The sequence below is a fragment of the Chenopodium quinoa genome, unplaced genomic scaffold (genome assembly GCF_001683475.1).
Source record: "Chenopodium quinoa cultivar QQ74 unplaced genomic scaffold, ASM168347v1, whole genome shotgun sequence".
In the NCBI taxonomy this organism is placed as follows: Eukaryota; Viridiplantae; Streptophyta; class Magnoliopsida; order Caryophyllales; family Amaranthaceae; genus Chenopodium; species Chenopodium quinoa.
The window spans coordinates 162,834-184,279 of NW_018745195.1; the positions used below are offsets into that span (position 1 = coordinate 162,834).

General features: G+C 35.2%; 3 protein-coding genes and 1 long non-coding RNA gene across 7 annotated transcripts; all 4 read right to left on the reverse strand.

The window, feature by feature from the left end:
* Positions 1-1,995: 1,995 nt before the first annotated feature.
* On the reverse strand, positions 1,996-3,760 carry LOC110711043 (sufE-like protein 1, chloroplastic/mitochondrial). The gene is made up of 2 exons (XM_021889418.1): positions 3,539-3,760; positions 1,996-3,318 (listed from the first exon to the last, which is right to left on the reverse strand). Exon 2 carries the CDS (start codon positions 3,303-3,305, stop codon positions 2,190-2,192), a length of 1,116 nt encoding a protein of 371 aa, XP_021745110.1. The 5' UTR covers positions 3,306-3,318; positions 3,539-3,760; the 3' UTR covers positions 1,996-2,189.
* A 991-nt stretch (positions 3,761-4,751) lies between these two features.
* Positions 4,752-6,751, reverse strand: LOC110711044 (fructose-bisphosphate aldolase 5, cytosolic). The gene is made up of 3 exons (XM_021889419.1): positions 6,259-6,751; positions 5,481-6,163; positions 4,752-5,262 (listed from the first exon to the last, which is right to left on the reverse strand). The coding sequence occupies exons 1-3, from the start codon at positions 6,284-6,286 to the stop codon at positions 4,894-4,896; spliced, it is 1,080 nt and encodes a 359-aa protein (XP_021745111.1). The 5' UTR covers positions 6,287-6,751; the 3' UTR covers positions 4,752-4,893.
* A 161-nt stretch (positions 6,752-6,912) lies between these two features.
* On the reverse strand, positions 6,913-16,611 carry LOC110711042 (uridine kinase-like protein 3). 4 transcript variants are annotated; one of them, XM_021889414.1, is made up of 15 exons: positions 16,282-16,604; positions 14,424-14,583; positions 13,995-14,086; positions 13,249-13,318; positions 12,345-12,463; positions 12,057-12,153; positions 11,498-11,577; positions 10,566-10,760; positions 10,387-10,470; positions 9,667-9,727; positions 8,968-9,028; positions 8,485-8,578; positions 8,295-8,370; positions 7,626-7,708; positions 6,913-7,513 (listed from the first exon to the last, which is right to left on the reverse strand). In XM_021889414.1, the coding sequence occupies exons 2-15, from the start codon at positions 14,572-14,574 to the stop codon at positions 7,364-7,366; spliced, it is 1,413 nt and encodes a 470-aa protein (XP_021745106.1). In that variant the 5' UTR covers positions 14,575-14,583; positions 16,282-16,604; the 3' UTR covers positions 6,913-7,363. The 4 variants fall into 4 exon arrangements, with proteins under 4 accessions (XP_021745106.1, XP_021745107.1, XP_021745108.1 ...); XM_021889415.1 differs by having other exon boundaries at positions 8,295-8,367; positions 16,282-16,600; XM_021889416.1 differs by lacking the exon at positions 6,913-7,513 and having other exon boundaries at positions 7,626-7,736; positions 16,282-16,611.
* Positions 16,612-17,791: 1,180 nt separating this feature from the next.
* On the reverse strand, positions 17,792-19,947 carry LOC110711006. Its single transcript, XR_002509247.1, has 2 exons — positions 19,022-19,947; positions 17,792-18,448 (listed from the first exon to the last, which is right to left on the reverse strand). It is a non-coding gene; the product is annotated as an uncharacterized LOC110711006 (long non-coding RNA).
* Between the last annotated feature and the right edge of the window lie 1,499 nt (positions 19,948-21,446).

Genomic DNA, 21,446 nt, shown 5'->3' on the forward strand with positions numbered 1-21,446 from the left:
CAAAATTAGCTGATAACAGTCAAGTTAGACCTTAAGTTAAATAAAAGAATTTCAAAATTCCATGTTGAAGTGCATCAGCAGCAATTCTTTGAGCCTAATTAGCTAGGATGCTTTAACAAGCATTTAGTGGTTTTTTTTGTTGTATTCACAGCCCAAAAGAAAATTGTAATTACCAAGGGATAGACCAATCCAATGAATTGCAGACAGCCAGGTGGTTGAATACAAGAGGTAGGGATTTAGTAAACAGATCCACGCTTCTTAGGAGATGTAAGCAAATTTCTCCATACAGTGAGAAACAGAGCTTCTCATGTAGTTTTATATTTTATGTTTTGGTAGCCAAACAACTTTCCACTTCACTGTTTCCTAGGATGTATTACCTTATATGTCAACAAAATGACCACTTAAGCTGCCAAATAAAATATCATTATAGACAAACAATAAACAAACCTCTTAAACTCTCCGTCTTTGCAAAATGTTATCACCATGCACAAATTTCTCTACTCAACATTTCACAAAAAACCTTTTAGCCTTATGGCCTAATGTGAGCATTAATCCCTGCCATCATGGTTGTCAATCTTGCAGAAAAGAAAAAACTTCATAAACATTACAAACTAGTGATTTTCAGGCTCATCTTCTGATGTACATCTTTCACATATTTGAACTCAACTCGCTTCCATCATAAATGAGGAATCAAGAGAGCAAATATGCCAATTAACAATTCTATTTAAAGCATTTGGTCCCATTCAATATGGTTGTAGGATTATTCACATCAGCTTCAAAGGCTTATTTATTTAATACTGGCTATTTTTTTCAGCTACCTTAGCTTTCCAAAGCTAAAAGTCATCCTGCTTAACAACATATAAACTATAGAACTCTTTTTTTTAACTAACTCATTCACTCTAGAGAAGTTATACCACCGCTATTTTTTAAAAGTACATCTAGAGTTACTACAATCAACCGGGTCTGGTATATCAACATCAAAAAAGCGGCAACTAGACATGAAGAGTAGCATCTAAATAAACCTTGTTTGCTGCCAGCAAGTATATACGAATTTGGGGATATCCAAGCTCCATAAGAAACTAATTCCAATAAAACATCAAAATCCGCTTCTAGGAAGAGAAAAACAAGTTTTGAACTTTTTTTTTTAAGCATTTCTTACATCATTAGCTTATAGCACACTTTATTATAAATAGTTATATACTTATATGTGTCAAACAGAATTTATGGAAATGAGACCCATGTTTCACCACACAAGTCCAAGTTTCATAAATAAACTGTTAGGGATGTTATCTTTGTTTATTAAAAATTTAAAACACACGCCATAGTTCAGCAACAAACCTTATATGTTCAGGATCATTGAAGATATATTTCACAAGAGAGAAAATGACACATTCTATTGTCACATCATCTCAAAGGAAAGGGTGCTTCTCTGTGCTATAACGACCCCCTAAACAAAACGGGAGAATTTCAAAAGCACTTGGTTAAGGAGATCTATGACGAGAACATAAAAGGAAAAAGTATTTGATAGAGAATTCCATTGAATGAGAACACACATGAGAAAAGATCCCAGGGATCATATGTTTCAAATCATGTTCAAGTCACTAGCATAGCAATCAAGAAATGACATCAAATAATTAAGCAAGCTAATGATTTCATCATAGTACTCAAATCTATTAAAATTTGGAGCAGCAGAATCTGGAAACAGTGCAACTGAAGAAGTTACATTCCAAACTACAAAAACTGCATTGCCAATAGAAATCCAAGCATCAAGTCTGTACCAAACAATAACAGCAACTGAAAGAAAAATCATTCCAACAAGATTCATGTAAGCCATGCTAGGCAACAGCATGCCCAAATCGAGTATGCAGTACAATTAATGTCAATAATTAGTCAACATACTAGCATAAGCTACGCATTACACAAGGTTTAAGACCCAATAGAAGCAATCAAGCTGGGAGTGCTCGAGGAAACCAAGGCATAAACAAATATCAAATCTCAAGTATCCAACAAAATTTCACTCATTTATTCATTTCATTATAAATTCTCATATGGTAAGTAATAGCGATGAATAAAATTGTAAATACAATGTTTAGCTATCCGGGAAAAGGGTTTAAAACTAAGTTCAGGATTGACAAGTGAAAATGAAAAATAATAATCATCTTTGTGCAGACTAATACTCCCTCTTCAGTCTACCTTCCCTCATCCACTTCAGTTGGTGTCTTAGCAATGATTGACAAAGCATGTAAACCTCCTTCCAATTCATCCTGCAACAAACCATAAATCATCCTATGCCTCTTAACCAAGCTCTTTCCTTCAAACTCATTCGAAACTATCTTCAAATTGAAATGGGTTTCCCCATCACTCCCCTTTACTCCAGCATGTCCAGCATGCTGATAAGATATATCCTCAACATCCAACTCAACAGGCTTCAATTCTCTCTCCAATTTCTCCCTAATTCTCTCTCCTCTGCTCCCCAATCCAACGCCACTCAAACCCGAATTTGAATTGGACTCATTTGCAACAATTTCTCTCCTACCCACATCAAGATCAGAACTCTCCCCCCCAGAAGACCCATTAAATTCCAGTTTAGGTTCCAAATTATCAGCACCCAATTGAGAATCCAACCCAGAAACCGCATCTCCTTGTTCAATTTTCTCATCCTCCAACCCTAAAAGAAGAGCCTTCCGCTGCATCAACTTCAACATATTCAAAAACCCATTATTCCTAGAAGGTGTTAAGTTCTGATGAAGGCCCAAAAGGGTGACAAAATCAGGAGAAACCCTTAAAATTTCAGGAACAGGACGACCAGATAAACCCAAAACAAGCAAAGCAGCAAGGCCTTTAGTCATAACAGAATCAGAATCAGCTTCAAAATAAACAAGTTTAGAACCAGAATCAGAATCAGAGTCTAAGAAAGCTCGAACCCAGACCTGAGAAACGCAGCCCTCAACCTTGTTTTCCTTGGTTTTGAACTTCTCTTGAAGAGGAGGAAGATTGTTGGCATAGAACATGAGCTGCTGGTACTTGGCTCGTGGGTCTTGAGCTGCTTGAAAAAGCTTGACGATTTCCTGGAGTTTTGGGGGCAGTTCTTCAACAGGTTGAACAGAAGAAGAAGAAGAAGATGAAGGGGAGAAGGAGAGAGATTGGGTTTTAGTAGGAATTCGTTGGAAAGAGATGGATTTGAAGGAGGAAGGAAGGGATGAAGAAGATAAAGGGATTGAAATTAAGGGTTTAGAAGAAGAGAAGAAGAGATTGAATTGGGGAAGTTTAGTGGAGATTGATTGAATTGATGAAGAAATCGACATTTGATCTTCTACCCTGCAAGATGAGCAAACTTTTCTCAAGGAATCGCATTTACACTCAATGCAATTTTCATCCTTTTTCTCTTTTATTAACACAGTCAAATCCAAAAACATGACTTGAGGTTATTCTAATTAAAACCCAAAACACAAAATTCAGCTAACACTGACACCTAAAAATGATCAATTACTAAAAAAACAATAAAATAATTAAAAAAAAACACAAAAATATACAGTACCAGAAAAATATGGTTCAAGGATGCTATGAAAATTTGAATGACTGACGACTTAACCTCAACTAGCTGCCCTGGTTAAACCAGATCTTGCGCGAATTTACTTCTGAGAGAAGAGAGAAGTATTCGACTTTGTTGATTTGTATGGGGTTGCTTGGAGTATCAGAAGAATGAGACAGATGAAAGATGATGCTTGCCAAGTTTATCAAACTCAGAAACTTGTAGTTCGTATTTAGTTATTTACCCCAACCATGGCATGTCACGCGACCGTACTTTTTTACGGAGTACAATAATTAAATTTACGGAGTATCTACCGCTCACTCTATGTCTCTGTCCATATTTGTTTTTCTTTATTTTGGCCTTTTAGAGGTAAAATAAAAAAAAAAAGTCTGGTGAAATCTTGTTATACGAGTATTTGTGATTATATATTTTTTAAAATGTCAAATTATATCGAGTATAATTTTTGTGCGTATATGTTGGAGTTGTTTACGTTTTAAGACGTATCTTAAAAACGGTAAAAGTCAAGACAAATAATTAGAGATAGAGGGAGTATTGGATTTTTTTAAAAAAAAAAATACAGAGTATTTACTTATTGATGATAAGCATTGACAAGCTTAAAAAAGAAGTCTGTAAACCGTAGATAGTTTCACGTAGAAATTGCAAATAAGTGCGGGTAAATAGTGTTACATACAAGTTGCAAATTAGGCTCCTTGGAAGTAAAAAGTTAATAAAATTTGATGAATGAATAATACAGTAGAGTTTAGGAAATGAAAAAATAAATACCAATATGCTTACAAGATCAAGGAAGAAAAATGATGTATACAAGGTGAAACCCACCTCTGCTTCTCACACAAATTCAACGGCAGCTACACAAATTCGTACTAGGCATATTAATATGTAAATTACATTACTTCAAACCCAACATTGAGTTGTGCATTTACCACAAAGAGATAAGTAAATTAGTGGGTTGGTAAGGAGAAGAATCTTACATGGTCGGAACCTCTCATATGTCCTCTCGACCCGAATTAGCAGGTTAGACACTTTGGAAGTGGGGGAAGGGGAAGGGTAAGGGAATCCCCATCCCAAAGTTCCCTCTAGTGGGGTTTGATCCCACAACCTTTTGGTTGTGAGGTACAAACTTTCCCACTAGACCAAGCTTTGCTTGGTACAAGAGATGAGTAAACACAAGCAACATTTATATTGTAAATTTCCAACACGATACATACAATCGAGCAACATATATATTGTTAATTTCCAACACAGATACATACATCTATGTAATCGGATTAGCAAAATTGAAACTTTATATATAAGTATACAAAATAAGAAGACATGAGTTTTTTTATGAATCAAGTACAATCCTAGTATTTGTAACCCTTTTCAAACAAGCTCTCACTAGCAGCACCAGCAGTGGAACTTCCACTGGCAACATACTTGCCTAGGGTGGCCTCAGAGTTGGCTTTGCACCTTGCCAGGAAGACCTCTTGTGCTTTAATCACATTTTCTTTCTTTCCACCCCATATCTTAAGTGTGCTTTTCTGCAGTGCTCGCCCAAACGAAAAGGATAATGTCCATGGCTTCAGTACTTCCAGCTTGTTCATTGCATTCAGGTTCACTGTTGCCTCTTCCTCACTCTGTCCCCCTGACAAAAACACAATTCCTGGGACTGCTGGTGGGACTGTCCGCCGGAGTGCTGTGACAGTGTACTCTGCAATCACTTCTGCAGCAACCTGACCATATGACATTGAAACAAAACCATCAGTCTTGTTAGGTTACTGTTGATCCTATGGTTAGTTTAATAGCTGGTTATTATTATAGGAAACAAGATAATTTAATGTTAATGCAGATTGAATGAAATTTTTTTACCAAGTATGTATTGAGCAACTAGGAAAAACTTGTATAAAGTAACCAAAACAAAGCTGGAGAGCTAAAGAAGATGTTGGTTCACCTTGGGGCTATCTGAACCTGGGGTAACCATGTTGGGCTTGAGAAGGGTGCCTTCAAGGAGTACATGGTGATCATTGAGAGCCTTATAGACCGCAGCAAGCACAGTCTCAGTTGCAGCAGCGCACTTCTTTATGTCATGGCTCCCATCTGTCAGTATCTCAGGCTCAACAATAGGGACAAGCCCATTCTCCTGGCAAATGATAGCATAGCGGGCCAAACCCTGGGCATTCTGCTGAATTGCAAGCTCAGAGGGCTCTGTAGACCCAATCTTGAGCACAGCTCGCCACTTGGCAAACCTTGCACCAGCCTTATAGTACTCCTGGCAACGGGCGCCAAGGGAGTCAAAGCCTTGAGTTGTTGTCTCTCCATTGGTTCCTGCCAACTCAATGACCCCCTTGTCAACCTTGATCCCAGGAACTACGCCATTATCCTGGAGAACCTCAACGAAGGGCTTCCCTTCAGAGGTCTTCTGATACAGCGTCTCCTCAAAGAGGATGACCCCAGAGAGGAAAGTAAGAGCTCCAGGAGAAGTGAATAAGAGCTCCCGGAGAGTTTGGCGGTTGGACTCAATGTTCTCGACATTGATGCTAGCAAACCTTTTCCCAATAGTCCCTGTGCTTTCATCTGCTGCTAGGATCCCCTTCCCAGGAGTGGCAATGTACTTGGCAGTCTTGATCAGCTCATCTAGAAAACAAAAAGGGGGAAAAGTTGTTCAAAGTTTTACATTATGTTGTTGAGTAAACATTATCATATTGGATGTACTGGAGAGAAGCAAGTACCTGCATACTTTCCTACGAATGCAGACATGGTTCAAAAGTTGAAGGAAGGAGTGAATAAAAACTGCTGCGGGAAATAAAATACAATATAACAGATTTACCCAAGTATGGCTATATATAGAATCAGCTTAATAATATGAGGGAATATACCAATGGGATCACTCTCCTCGCGCCATGTCTTAACACATGCTCGACGTTTTATCCAATGCAAGTCTATCATACATGGATAAAGGAATGAGTGATCATTTCCTCAGCCAAGTGGACCTGCTTTGTGCTCTTCTTATGTGTGGAACGGCTTCTACTTCTTATCCTCATTGTTATTTTGTGAGCAACTTCCACAAAGGAGGGAATTAAGCACAAAGCCAATGTTTGTATTCTTCTGATAAAACAAAATTTTCAGTACCTATTGATATCCATCACAAGTTCACAACCCACATTCTCAAAAATATCAAGACCCTCCATAGCCTTGATGGAAAGCAACAGAAGCTCCCTTTCGAGAGCACCCAAGCATCGTTGCAATACCACACTGATGAGGCTAATAATCTGACCTTGCGTCAGGATTAAAAAGTAAAGGGAAGGATTGGGGGGGGGGGGGGGCGAAGATAACACCTCAAAACCAATAAGCACTGAGAAAATCACAGGACTTGGAGCAAAAAATTGGACAAAAAGCAAAGAGAATTTGATTCAGATGTTTAATAACCATTCGTCATCAGTGACAAGCACCTCAAGAGGTGTCGAAATGAGTTTCTAATAAAATTAAAGTTGGCTATGAGCCTATGACAAAATTTACAACACGATATATGCCATTGTTAAGATGCGCACTTTGCGCTCATATACCATCATTGCTATCTTCTAGGTCCTCATTGCTCCCTTCAGCTACATATCTGGCCACAACATGGAGCTGAATGCATTGCTTGTAACAAAATTGAGGTGTATAAGTAAAAAAATAAAGGTTTTGATGTATAATGGAGGCAGTACATTAACAAGGTTGAACCTCCCACGCCAAACTGATCAGCAGGCTACCAGGCACTCTCGCTTATTATTTGCAATATTCAATTCAGCTTGCAATTTTTGAGATCCACAATGAATTATGCTTCCTTCCCCTCATTCATTCATCATCTGTGCCAAAATACCTGTCTCCAAACTCGCCCATGCCCGGAATGACACGGAAATCTTTATTTAAGCCCGTTTCAATTTCAGAGGTCACAATCTTTATTCTTGGGAAGCTTTTACAGACCATATGCACTCCTTGGGGTGCCTGGTTAAGAAAATAGATATTCGTTTAGATCAAAGAATAGCAAAGCAGCCTTGCTAAAGAAGAACTCTGTATGCTGATTGGGGCAACAAGAAGCAAAAATAACATTACTCACAGATATGAGATTGAGAAAAATGATGTTTCCTTCAGGCACACCCTTCTTTATGAGTAAAGATATGGCTTGAACAGCAGAATTACCTATGGTAACACTCAAAAATTCAGTACCCTGTAAAAGACATCCAATAAAATTTGGCATGATAAAAAGGAAACATTTCAAAAACAATGAAATAATGACTAGAACTTTCCCTGTCCACCTCATATTATTTCTCCACCCCGCTTCAAGAGGGTAAAATATGAATCTAACTGTAGGTTTTGTACCCATTAATGACACATTGACACCAACTCTTAATCCAGAACAAAAACAGTGGGGACTCTGGGACTTTTTTTAATCAATCTTTCAAACAAGAAAAAAATGTTCCTCCAAGGACTAACCCCAAATACAAGGGAAACGATGGTCTAAACAGGTCAATGATCAATCACTATTGACTTCTCTAAAAAAAAGATTCACTAGGACTTTTAAGAAGTAGCCTCATGAAGGTATGGCAAGGACAACCCATGGATACTATAATATTTAAAAAGTAACAGATAATTAACATAATTTCAAAAAAAAAAAAAAAAAAGTTAAAAAAAAATTCAGACCTCAACTTTAGCATAGAGCAAGAGGGGAAGCCTCCTAAACTATACTACGTATACTCTTTGCAGTAAGTCATGAAGAGAAGAAAACCTGTTCCTAGGATAGGATCCAAGAGCAATACATGTCGATCCGCAATATCTTGTGGTAGTTTTTCATATATCAGCTGCTAAAAATGTGACTGAGATTAGTAGAAAAATAGAGTACAACAAATAAATTACAATAATCAAGCAGTTCTAACACAAATTGATGAAACAAAAGAATCCAAGCTAGAGAATCATACTTGCTGCCCATTGTCACCTTCTCTATGTATAAGAATTTTTCCAATTTTGATTCCTTTGCAACATGCCCTTAAAGCATTCTCCATACTTTCACCACTGACAAATTTCAAAAAATTCCATGAGATACAAACATACTTCTGAAGTAGACAGATGATAAGCAAGTTTCTTTATGGAAAAAAGGAAGAATTTCGACAAGAAAAATATGCTATAACCTTAAAGTAATAGAGACCAACATTTCTACTACGAAAGATCATTCACCAAACTTCACAAAACAGATATTTTAATTTAACCTATAAATTTACTACAAACCTTGTATTTAAGAATCAACGATTCAAAGAAACTTAAATGTTACTATCATTATTTGCTGACAAGCAAGCAAGATATACAATCATCCTATTTAGCTGATCTTCCACCTTATGACAAACTGAAAAATAAATCCAATGAAAGTCAGAAATGACGGAATATATCCATAGGTTTTGACGAACCTTCTAATAATGGACACCCCACATAATCTCTTGCAGAAATCTACACCAGTATATACAGAGCCTGCAAGTAAAAACAACGAACAGAATGAACTAAACACCGGCAACTCACAACCTCAGTCTGATGTCTCAGAATTAGAAACTATGGATAAAGAAAGTAGATTTTAAGTGCAAAAATTATCACGGTTCTAAAGCCAAATTAAAGGAATATACTCCTGTTCAAAATACATGGGAAAATCTAGAGAATAACATGTTGCACATCCACCTAGACAGTTAGAACTTTATTGAACTCCCTGTTCACCTGCTTTCAGCTTAGACTTTCTTAGGTGTTTGTGCACTGAATCTATACACTGCATCAGATTTTAGAACGGAACAACTTACATGGATCTTTTTTTAAAACATATGTACCATATCAACCCAACCAAGGACATCACCTATATTAAGCAGGATAATTATTAAGACTTGATATAATGAGGCAATGAGCTTCTAACATATGGTCTTTAGCTTCCTCATCATTCCCAACAATTTTCAAAGCAATAACACAAAAAAGAAAAGTAATTAACCAGACTTCTGGATGAAATTCACCGTGGTCATACATTTCAAATACAGGGTATCCAGAGATGAATACAGTAACTTATTAAAACTGGCATTGAATGTGACTCAGTGGTGAAAACCATGCCAAATCACTGGCAAGGAACTTACCAGTAGGAGTGATAACCTGCTTTTCTGTGAATGGAAGATGTCCTAGCCCATGCTCAACAACCTAAACAAAATGTAGATTATAAGAGCACAACAAAGAAAATTCATTGTATATAAATAATAAGAGGGAAAGGAAATTTCCAACGTAAATCAGGAAACAACATTGTCCGTGTGTCCAAGCAACAAACCAGATAAATGTTCAACCAATTGTAAGAAAAAAAAAAAAGACAACTGAGGAACCATGGCGTGCTGCCATGCTCAAAAGACAATATCAAGAGCCTTTATTCGTCAGCCTTAACATTTATAATTATCATTTCCATATTATACTCTTATACAAATTTCTTTTCCATCCTTTGCTCATTCATTCTATCAAAATGCTATAACAGAATATGTCACCATCATCTAATAAGCAGAAGACAGTAATTCAGAAAGCAAGTCAGTATAGTCATATGAACTTTGAAAATATGTCAGTGGTTGTTTGGTTGACATATAAGCATATGGTAAGTTAACTTTATTAGGATGTAAATGTACGTGCATTTGCTTGGTTGGCAATAACCTAGGAAATTCTACTTACCCACAAAATAGAGGAATTTCCAATTGTGAAGAAGAATTTTCTATATCGACGAAACAAACCTTCACATCTCATACATATACACAAACCATTCAAAAAATCTCCTTGAAACAAATATGACAGTCAAAGTTTAGGTAAGAAACAGTACTTACCAAGCGAATCAGCCGATCAGCATAAAAAACAAAATCATGTTTGGTTGTTTGTGCATCACGAATAAGAGTATGCATGCCACGTATCTAAAAAAGGAGAATAAAAGTGCATTAATTTTCCCTAATATAAAAAAATGTATACAAATTATTACTCATTATTATAAATTAATGATAGCTATTACCTGGAAGGTTGTCTGGATAACATACAAGTTAGGATAGATTTTGCAGAGATCGTGCTGACCAAGTTTTGTTCGAATATGTTGGACAATAAGGTCAACAGCAACATGGTTGTCACCTCCACGGGGAATTATAATATCAGCATACTTCTTTGTTGGAAGTATGAAATCATCAAAAGCAGGCTTCACAAATTTTGAGTACTGCAGCATTGTTCAGAAGAAAGTTCGTCAATAACCAATTTATCACCATGAAACTATGCTAGTAATATGTCATCAAATTTTGAGTACTGCAGCATTATTCAGAAAGATTAGTCTAATTATCACCATGATACTCTGCTAGTAATAATGTCATGAACACCCCCTCCCCTCTCCCCTTATTTTGGTGTTGCCACTGCTTTTTGGCTCTCGGAGAGCTAAGAAGCATGTTTCATAGATTTTGGTTAAATAAAAGCACCAGCCCACGCAAAGTTCTTCTCTAATTCCAAAAAGTACAATATTAATGATGCTAGTCCTAATATTCCAACAACTATGAAGGAAGGGTGAATTCAAGGGCATACAAGATAACAGATGCCTATATAGATATTAGAATATGTTGCAGGGTCTTAGTTATTTAGTTTATCTGAGTAAGTTTATTAGGATGTATTAAGAAGTCTTCTAGTAGTTTACTTGCAAGTCATTTCCTTTTTTGCCTCTTTTGAGAGCTTTGCTAGTTAGTTATAGAATGTGAGATTGATGAACTACTACAACGCTGAGTTGCTGACATTTACAGAGATCATGAATGAAAAAGATACTCCTTCCTCCCTAAAAATCTCACCTCATCCTCCAATGAAGACTTGGAGTTACTCAACATAATAGAGTCTGAAACTCAGAAATTAGACCTTGTACATTCACAGAAATTAATAGATGATGCTCACATGAATACACGGCCAATAACTAACCTGATCCAGTACCGTTGCAATATCTCTAGCCTTCTCAGCAGTATCACGCCTAATTCTTCTTGCCAATCGTACATCAGCATCTGCACTGGAAACCAGCATTATGAGAAGAACAGATGGGAAAACAGGAAAAATAGGAAGAGTACTACAGATTTAATCTATCAGGAAAAGGAAATTGCGCTTTAATTTAAACCTACATACAGGAAAAATTCCATGCATTGACCCTAAAAATTAAACTTCAAAGACAAACAGAAAAACAAAATGCATTTGACTTTTTAAGCAAACATACATTAATAAAATAAATTTTCCAACAGAGGCTAATCCAGAATTCTAATAGGGATAAACAAATATACAAAAGAGCATAGATCGATGATGTGTATACCCAAGAATGTCCTGTTAAACAATGCTGTGTCAGTTATCTAGGTGACAGACAAGTAACTTTAATTTTCTCCAAAGAATCTACAAGATTTTTACTTAAAATAATAGGTCAGTTCACATATGACATGAGTTACTACAGAGAAACAGGAAAATAGTAAGATAAGTAAAATGAAAGAGGATGGACCTGTATCAACAAAAATTTTCATATTCATTAGCCCACGAACACGAGGATCATGAAAGATAAGTATCCCTTCCAATATAATTACATCTGATGGGTTGACCTGCCAAGAAATTCATATCAATATGTTACACAGTGCAAACAATTTACACTCTCATTCAAGCAGATAAATTTAGAAAAAACAAAGAGGCCAAACAATTAGCTGAAGTGTATAACAATATTTGCTCGTTCTCCTAAGTAACTAGGAGAATAGACAGATTAAACAGAACATATTCAACTGTGATTATTGCTTACCCTTCGAGCTGGAAATACATTGTTTTTGTAACTCTTAAAATCGTAATTTGGAATATCCACTGCTTTCCCACACCTTAGATTATCCATGATACAAAGCAACTCTTCAGTGTCAAATGCATCTGTGAAGGGGAGGAGGGGGGGGGGGGATACTTCATTGTTAGCATCTTTCCGCATATAGACAAACTTTTATATCCCCAGATAGCAAGCAACAAATTAAAAATTAAAAGTGGCCCCAAGATCCAGATAGAGTTTTACTGGCTAATTTATTCTAAAGTTCACCATTGCAGTATAACAATATGTGAAGCATGGGTGAATTACTATAGAAGGATAACTTTTTTGGGGAGTTATAAACCTATAATGAATGACTCATGTAAAACTGTAAACAAATTACCAGTTGACCATCAGTGTCTCTATCTGGTTAGGGAACTTAACTAATACTACCTCCATTTCCGAAAATTCTTAATATTTACTGTTTGTACACATATTAAGTCAATTGGAGAGAGAGTGTTTATGTGGTGAGTGGGTGTAAGAAAAAGGTGGAAAAAGTAAGAGAGAGCATGAAATTAAAACAAGGGTGGGTGTAATAAAAAGGTAGATAAAGAAAGAGGAAGTGAAGTAAAAAAGGGGTTTTCCAGAAATGGATTAAAGTGCAAATGTTAAGAACTTTCTAAAACGGATGAAAACGGTAAGTGTTAAGAACTTCCAAAATGGAGGGCAGTATGATATATCATGAGGAAAAAGCTGAATTTTGAACATAGGAGCAAGCAAGTGGAGCAGATCAGCATACAATCAAGTACCAAACATGTATCCAACCAACATGGAACTCTTTTCAATAAATAAACTCTCCGGCCTTTGTGGGACAAGATGGTTACCCTTATCTTAGAAGTAATCTAAGTGAACTCACCAGGATGGTCAAAGTTGCATTCATGAACTCGTAAAAGCTTCTCCTCCGTCAGATTATGATAAAATGAATCCTGTCAAATCATTTAATGCAATTGATGGAGTAATGACCAAGGGTTGAAATTAAGCATTAGAAGAATACAAGTATGATAGCAAAACACAATCTGTGTGTAGACTCCAGGCTGGTGCTTTGGTGATAAAGTGGAGCCAATAGTCTTATAATTAAGTCATGTACACTACGTTACCAGCAATGAAACCAATGGACTCTTGGCTAAAGGCCTACAATTTTCAAGTTTTATCATTGACAAGGAATAATTTATAAATCATGACAAATCCCACTCACGAGTTATTCATGGTAAATTAAGTACTTCATTACAAATTCCATAAGGAACTTGTAGACACCTCCAGCTCAAAGCAGATGCACGAATTATATTAGAGCATTAATGATTTATTACACCTCTTTTACTAAAATTTTGGAAGATTGACCCTAATTAAAATACTGCAAACAAAACAGAGTAATAGAAAGTTATAGAACTATAGTAAGGAAATTAGGAAATATGGGGAAACTAAGTTCAAACAAAATATTATAATCAGTAATGCAATAGAATTAATTAAGGATTTCACTACACAACACCCATCAACACACCCCCCCCCTCCCAAAATAGAGAAAGAAATAGACCTTGCCCATACTTTTATGTTTTGGTTTGCCTATAGTTACGAATTGTTGTTAATACTTGACAAGATTTTTACCTGATTAACAACCACCACACGCTGGTCATGAAGCTGCTGAATAATCATATCACAAACGGTAGTCTTTCCCGATGCTGCACCTCCTGCAACTCCTGCTCAGGGAAATGTCTGATTAAACAACAAAATCAACCGAAAGGAAACATGCGAAGAAAATAGTGAAAGAAAGCAAGTGACCAAGCATGGAAATTCAGGCAACTAATGCTTCTATTTATCTCCAGAAGAAATAGAAACAAGCAAACAAAAGAAAATGAAAGGTAGTAAGTGACTTACTACACGAACAAAGCATTAAAAGATTTCAGTGAAAGGGTAATGAGTGACATATAGGCCAGCCCCTATGCTAGCTTCGCTCAACTATATGCAAGAGCATTCCAGGACTTTATGGAAAAGGCAGAAGTCAGAAGAGTTAACAAATGACATATCTGTACTTACCGATGACAAAAGGTTCATTGTAAACATTTTCAGTAGATGTCGTTGGTTGTTCAATAACAGCTTTCCTGGATTCTATGCCATCCACGTGAAATCCAGAAAAATGGGCTCCTGATGAAGCCTCTATCATATCTACGATTGACTGGGAACCCATTCAACAAAGCTGCACACCACAAGGTATGAGGACATGTAAGGTGATTAAAATTGAATAATACTGCAAGCAGGTAATGTGCTGCTCCCACTAAAAGCAAGGACTTAGAGCCATATAAATTTTCAGAAGTATCTAGACATGCAAAATTTTGAAACTGTAGTGATTCCAGTAATTCACCACAGCATATATAAAAATTCAACGACCATTAGTGTTAGCTAGCTCATCAGAACACTATAAGGAGCATGCACAAATGTATCATCCATGAGTCAAGACACTCATCTAATATAACATTGGGGAACAAATCAGCAAAACATTTCTAGAAGCCCCTTCCTGTATTTGTTATCCTGAAAAATCAGGTTGAAAGAACCATATAAAGACATGACTTTTCCAACCCCCAAATATCTTCTACGTGAATTATTGACTACTAGAGTTATCAGAGTCTTTTATAGAAGGCCCAGTTTAAGTTTTATCATACATTTAGCTACCTAAAGCAGCCTTCTTGACAGAGTGGTCAAATGCTGGAAGGAATGGCAATTCCTAAGACTATAAGAGAACCACAATAATTAAAGTGAGGATTTTTTTTAATTTTAAATTATTTTTTGTCTGCAGGAGCCACTAGACCAGTTTATTGCTAACAATTGGAAAGGAGGAGTAGTACTTATACTAAAGTTAATGAATTTTTGTCTAAATTTGTTAGGAAAATCCTATACTAATGCCCGTGGGTTTTTTTTTTGGTCGAATCTTCATCAATTTCCATTACCGCTTAAGGAGGTGGAATTGGAAATACATGGTGATAAACACATGTTTGAGTATGGGGTGCCATTACCCTGGGCATTAGAATGAAACTCTCATTTGCAAAATTACGTTCATATACATTCTCACTACAGCTAGTCCGCTTATTATCACTACCAAAGAGATCATAATTACTTTAATGGCGATTATTTTTCTGACATCAGGCACCTCTATACAGACTCCAATCAAACAATATATACTCAAGGCATTATAGACGCGGAATCAAAGTCAGTGGTGCATTTATCCCTACTGAGTTCTGCCCCGTGACTAAACTAAACTTTAACTACAATAAAAAGAATGTCAATGCCTCCAAGTCAAATAATTAAATAAAAGGGTGCTTTGCTCAGGAATAAATTCCATGTTCCTTAGATTTGGTCTTCCACCAACTTATTTTATTCAACAATTAAACAAGTATACAAGCTATATATCAATGTCATTAGAACCTTAAAAATTCAAAATAATTATATCAACATCAATAAATATCATTCCCTTTAGGCTTTAGCTCTAAATCCCATAAACTTACCAGTTACCACTAGTAATAACAAAAAAAAAAAAAAAAAAAAAAAAAAAAGGAAAAAAAACCTCAAGTTCCTTTAAAATCAAGACATTAAATCTTAATTACCCACATTGATCTGACGCAAGCTGCTCATACATCAATTCAAACAATGGAATTATAAAAAACGACAAACAAAAATCCAATCTTTCTTTCAAAAAAAATTCCAGCTTATTTATCACGGATCAAATCTGAAACCAAGATACAATAAAGTTAATAATCTTTTTACTAGGTCAATTTTATTCACGAAACAGGAATGCAGCATAAAATTAAAATCCGTGACCAATAATTTAAATTATTAATCTGAGAAAAAACTAAAAGCAAAAACTAAAAGGGAAATTAAAAAAAATTAGAAATGAATATACCTTTGATTCGATCTGATACTTTAGCAGAAATTGAAGAAATTAATGGGAAAGAAAAAGAAAGAGTATTTATTTATAATTAAAAGTGAAAGAGATGAAAAAATAATCAAGAGTTACGTTGTTAAGGAGAAGAGAAGATTGATGTTATTTATAGTGGGCGCACCGATGAGAGAGAAACACCAATTACTTATGTTTATTTTATTTTTATTTTTATTTTTATTTTTTAATATTTAATAGGGGCTTGTTCTTTCCTTTATTTACCACCGACGTCTCCTCATTTTCATGTTTATTATGCTCTCTATTAATAATTCATACATAGATTTTGTTTTTTTTTTTGTTGAGGAAACATAGATATTTTATTAAACTAATCTTTCGTCTTTGTATTCCGTATAATGCACCAATTCTGTAAACTATATGATTTATAAAAGAAATGTGATTGTAGACTTTTGAGTGTGTTTGGATTGAAGAAAATAGAGGGAAAAGAAGGAAGGGAAATGAAAGGAGGGAGTATCTTTTATTTGAATAGCAAATTAGGGATGAAAGGAATTGGAGGGAAAAGAAATTGAGGGATTAAATTCTAAGAAAATTTGAAGAGATTTGGAAAAAAAACTCTCCATTCTTCCTCCCTCTTCCCTCCCCTTCTTTCCTTCCCTTAACTTTACCCAAACAAGCTAAGAAATACCACAATTAGCTGATTGGCTGAGTAACTAATAAAGACAGGCAATGTCAAGATTGACCTTTCTACTTGTAGATAGAAGTGTATACATCAAATACTCTCCATTAATAGTGAATTATAATTTTAGAGTGTGTACACTTCACATGATTGTTGAGTACTAATTAGTCATATTTAAACTTCTTTTATTTCCTCAGGAAAAAGTGAAAATAAGGTAAATAAATAAGGCGTTAAATTAAAAATTATCTTTTTATAATTGACTTATTATAGTTTAAACTTTTAACCCTACGTATAAATTAAGATATACAAGACTGGATACTCTGTATTGATGGTTACTCCGTACAATAGAACTTTGACATTGATGTAAGAGTTTGGAATTTTGGATTAATAATAGAAATTCAATTAATTTGCTTTAAAAAACTATTTAAGAAACTAAAATTATAGAAAATGAGAAGATGATTGATAGTGATGGTGTACTAATCAGTAGGTTAGAATAGATTGGAAGGGTAAGATAAGTAAAATAAAAGTGAGTGATGTTGGTGGCGGGCGAATTGTGCAACAACTTGATCGGAGCTCCACGTAGATACTAGATCATGATGATGGCCCACTTCTATGAATAATTAATTTTCTCAGCTCTTCTTCTTCGATGTACCAACTTTTAAATGATTTTAAACCCTCTATAATTGTTGCAATTATCATTTTCGTTTTTCCCATACATAAATGTTTGGAGAAGATGAATTTTTACAATGGTTTCATGATTCGTTTATTGATTGACCTCTACAAGTATAGCTTACTTTTAAAAATGGTTTTAAGAGAATGCATAGTGCAAAACCTCATTATGAACACAATTGGATTATATTATGAAATGAACTTTTTTAGTACCTACAAAATGAGAAGGTTTTGCGTGAAACGGGACTCACCGTGAGTCCAATATGTCTGACAATAATATTCTAATATCTAACAATGATATTTTAATATCTGACAATAATAATCTAATACCAAACAATAATAATCTAATACTTGACATTAATATTTTTAGGGCTTATTTCCCCCACATTCTCCTCTGATTTTCTCTTTCCTTAGCCTTCTCCTCAATAAACGCATCTCCTCTTTCTCTCTCCTCAAGATGAAGGTGCTGCATCAATGGCGAAATTTTCGATGGCCAAAGAATCACTCACAATGCTCATGTCAATGGCGGCACCTTCATCATCATCATTTGGATCGTCTTCTTCGCGGCACCTTCGTCATCATCATCTGGATCGTCTTCTTCAATCCTACTTCTATATGCTTCGATCTTCCTATGTCAATGGCGGCACCTTCATCATCATCATCTGAATCGTCTTCTTTGCGGCACCTTCATCATCATCATCTGGATCGTCTTGTTCGATCCTGCTTCTGTATGCTTCGATCTTTCTATACTCCGATTTTCGATGAGTCACGGTAATCGTATTTGGGCAGCGGACTCACGGTGAGTCCGTCTCACCCAAAATTTTTCGCCTACAAAATTCACAAGTCTCCTTTTAATCTACAACGAACGATTATATTATTTTGTTGGGTCTTTAAGAAATAATGACCTTTTTAGCACTCAAAAAATTTAGGAGTGAAAAATATTTAAGCAAATAGCGGAATAGACTTGTTTATAATATGCTTAGAATGATATTTTTACTAGGTGTATTTCAAAATAACATTAATAATTTATTTATTTTTGAATGGAACATTAATGCCTTAAACAATAAAAAATAAAAATAAAAACTCAAATTTATAGAAATGACTAGAGGTAGGATTGAAGTGTTAAAAAATACTTCCCTCTCTTATTTTCTTAAGTTTGTTTTATTACTTATTAGGATTGTCCCTTTGAGTTTGCTTCATACCATAAATAATCATAGAAAATCACTACTTAATTTTCACAAACATTATTATTATTAAAGAAGGTTTTGCGTGAGACCGGACTCACCGTAAGTCCCATATATCTGACAATAATATTCTAATATATGACAATGATATTTAATATCTGACAATATCTAATACCAAACAATAATAATCTAATACCAAACAATAATAATCTAATACCTGATATTAATATTTTATGGCTTTAAGTGGAGAATTCTCCTGCAGCAAACAAGAAATTATGTTGTTGTTCATCTTGTTAGTGCATTTCTTCTAATTTTTCATCCTCGGATTCTCCCAATCGCCCTAAGATCGGAAACATCGCCGAAAGAAGTGAAGAAGATGATGGATGAGATGGACAAAGACGGGGGTTGTTCTGTCCTTGTGGCAGAGCTTCGGTGACGGCTTCCGATGAAAAGTGGTTTCTAAACCCAGAAAGATATACTTCAAATCCGCTGGAAAATCGAGACACTCTGTCGTATTAACCACCTATGACGTCATGGTTGTTGCTGCGGAAGACGATGATGTTTCAATCTAAGTCGGTTATGAAATTCTCCGAGTTTCACGCCGAATCTGGTGGCAATATAAAGGAGGAGAGAGAAAGAAGTGGAGTAGAAGGAGGTTTGAGCTTGAGAAGGATAACAATGGCGGAGCAGTAGTATTGTTGTTCCTCTGTTTTTTTTTTTCTTTTCTTTGCCTCTTCCTGTTTCTAGTATTTGTGTAGAGAGACTCACAGTAGGTCCGTTCTACACAATTTTTTTTCTTATTATTATTGGTGAAAACAAACATTACAAAGTACTCGGTATTGTTACTATTTTCAAATAAAAAAAAAGAATACTCCGTATTGTTGATCACACCAATATCCTACATAATCAACGTCACATAGTGAACCTACACCCGTTGAGCAAACAAAAGAAGATGGATGAAGTTGGATGGACATATCTTTGTAGTGCACATTGGGCATTAGGTTGGGCTGAAGCAAATGACCTGATTGAGATGGGACTAAAGTTGGATCAGGCCACTGGTCGGTCCATTACTCCTGTATAAAAAAACACTTTAGGATTAACTAAGGTTATAAATTGTAATCTATCTCTAAAGCCAGATCATGATCTTATAAATGGCTGTTGAACCAAATGGACCAGAATTGGACCTTTTTAAAAGTCGTCGCTTATTCAGCAAATTTATCACAATTATTGTGCCAATTAGGCGTTATGTACTTATGTGTAATACTAGTACTAACTCCATATACATCAACTTTTTATACACTGACATATTATTATGGAGTAGCAACCAAGAACTACACCATCAATAATTCAATACTATGAGTTTATTTGATCAAGTTACAGGGTTATTACATAAAACAGCTATTTTTGTTGTTCGATTAAAACAGATTTTTCAAAGAGCTGATTTTAATTGATTCCATTGAAATTAAAATTTAAAAATCGGTTTTTTATTCCTTTTAAAAAGTTAATTGAGAAATTTTAACCAAATGGCTATTTTATCCTACAGTTACTATGATTTACATGGATTATATCCCTATCCACCCAAATTACAATGTCCTTATTTGTCATCTCCCATGCTCAATTAACTAAACAAGTACAAATTATCAGCTAATTTTACCAAAAATTTTTATACAAATTGCAAACAGTTATAATTAATTAATTATATTATTTCAAAAAAAATAAAAAAATAATCAATTAATCATATAATGCAACGAACTTCTCATGTCGGTTTGTGCAACTAGCTCTTGATAACTAGCTATCATTTAATTGCCTAATATGCATGCAAACCATTTATTTGCAACACAAACCATTAACATGTAGTTTTACTAATTATTCATCCAATTAGATTTACATCTATTATGTTAGCCTACAAGAAAAAGTACTGTGTGTAAACTTTATACTTTGGTTCTTAATACCTTACTCCTTCCAATTCAACACCATGAAATTTACATAGCCTTTTCTTTCGCACATAGCCTTGACACTTTCTTCTTATTGAATCTTTTCGTTTAGTCCATGGCTTTATGTAACCCTTTACGGGTTTGGTTTATTAGCAACAACATTGTCTCCTTCCTTAAATATATCGACTAATTTTAAGCTAGGTTGTGTTACTTGTGTAATTTTTGAAAGTACTATCCAAGACAATAAGAGTTCGTTTGAAGCAATCAATTTCTTTCAAGCATGAAGATTTTAAGCTTTTGTTATTGCGTTTAATTTAATTTGTTGGTCTGTAAAAGACGGTTTAGCTCGTTTTAGCCTATTGTTGAAATTATATGTTTGTAGTAATTGATTAAGGCTGTGTTTGTAGTAAAAAAAAGGGTGACATAAAAGGGAAGCAATGAAGAAATATTTGAGTGAGGGGGAGGGGGGGGGGGGGGGAATCTACACTATAATCTACTTGTATATGCAAAATAAAGAAATAATGTGACATTTAGAGAGGGGTCAATTTTGATAAATTGGTCGGATAAATGGCGCAAACCATGGCAATATTTTGGGCATTCCTTAGTGCAATAGCAAGTAGAAACTTTGCAGGCATCCTAGATAAAAGGATCCCAACAACTTAACAAAGAAAGTGTAGTAAAAGGAGTAGGAAAGTAGCATGTAATAAC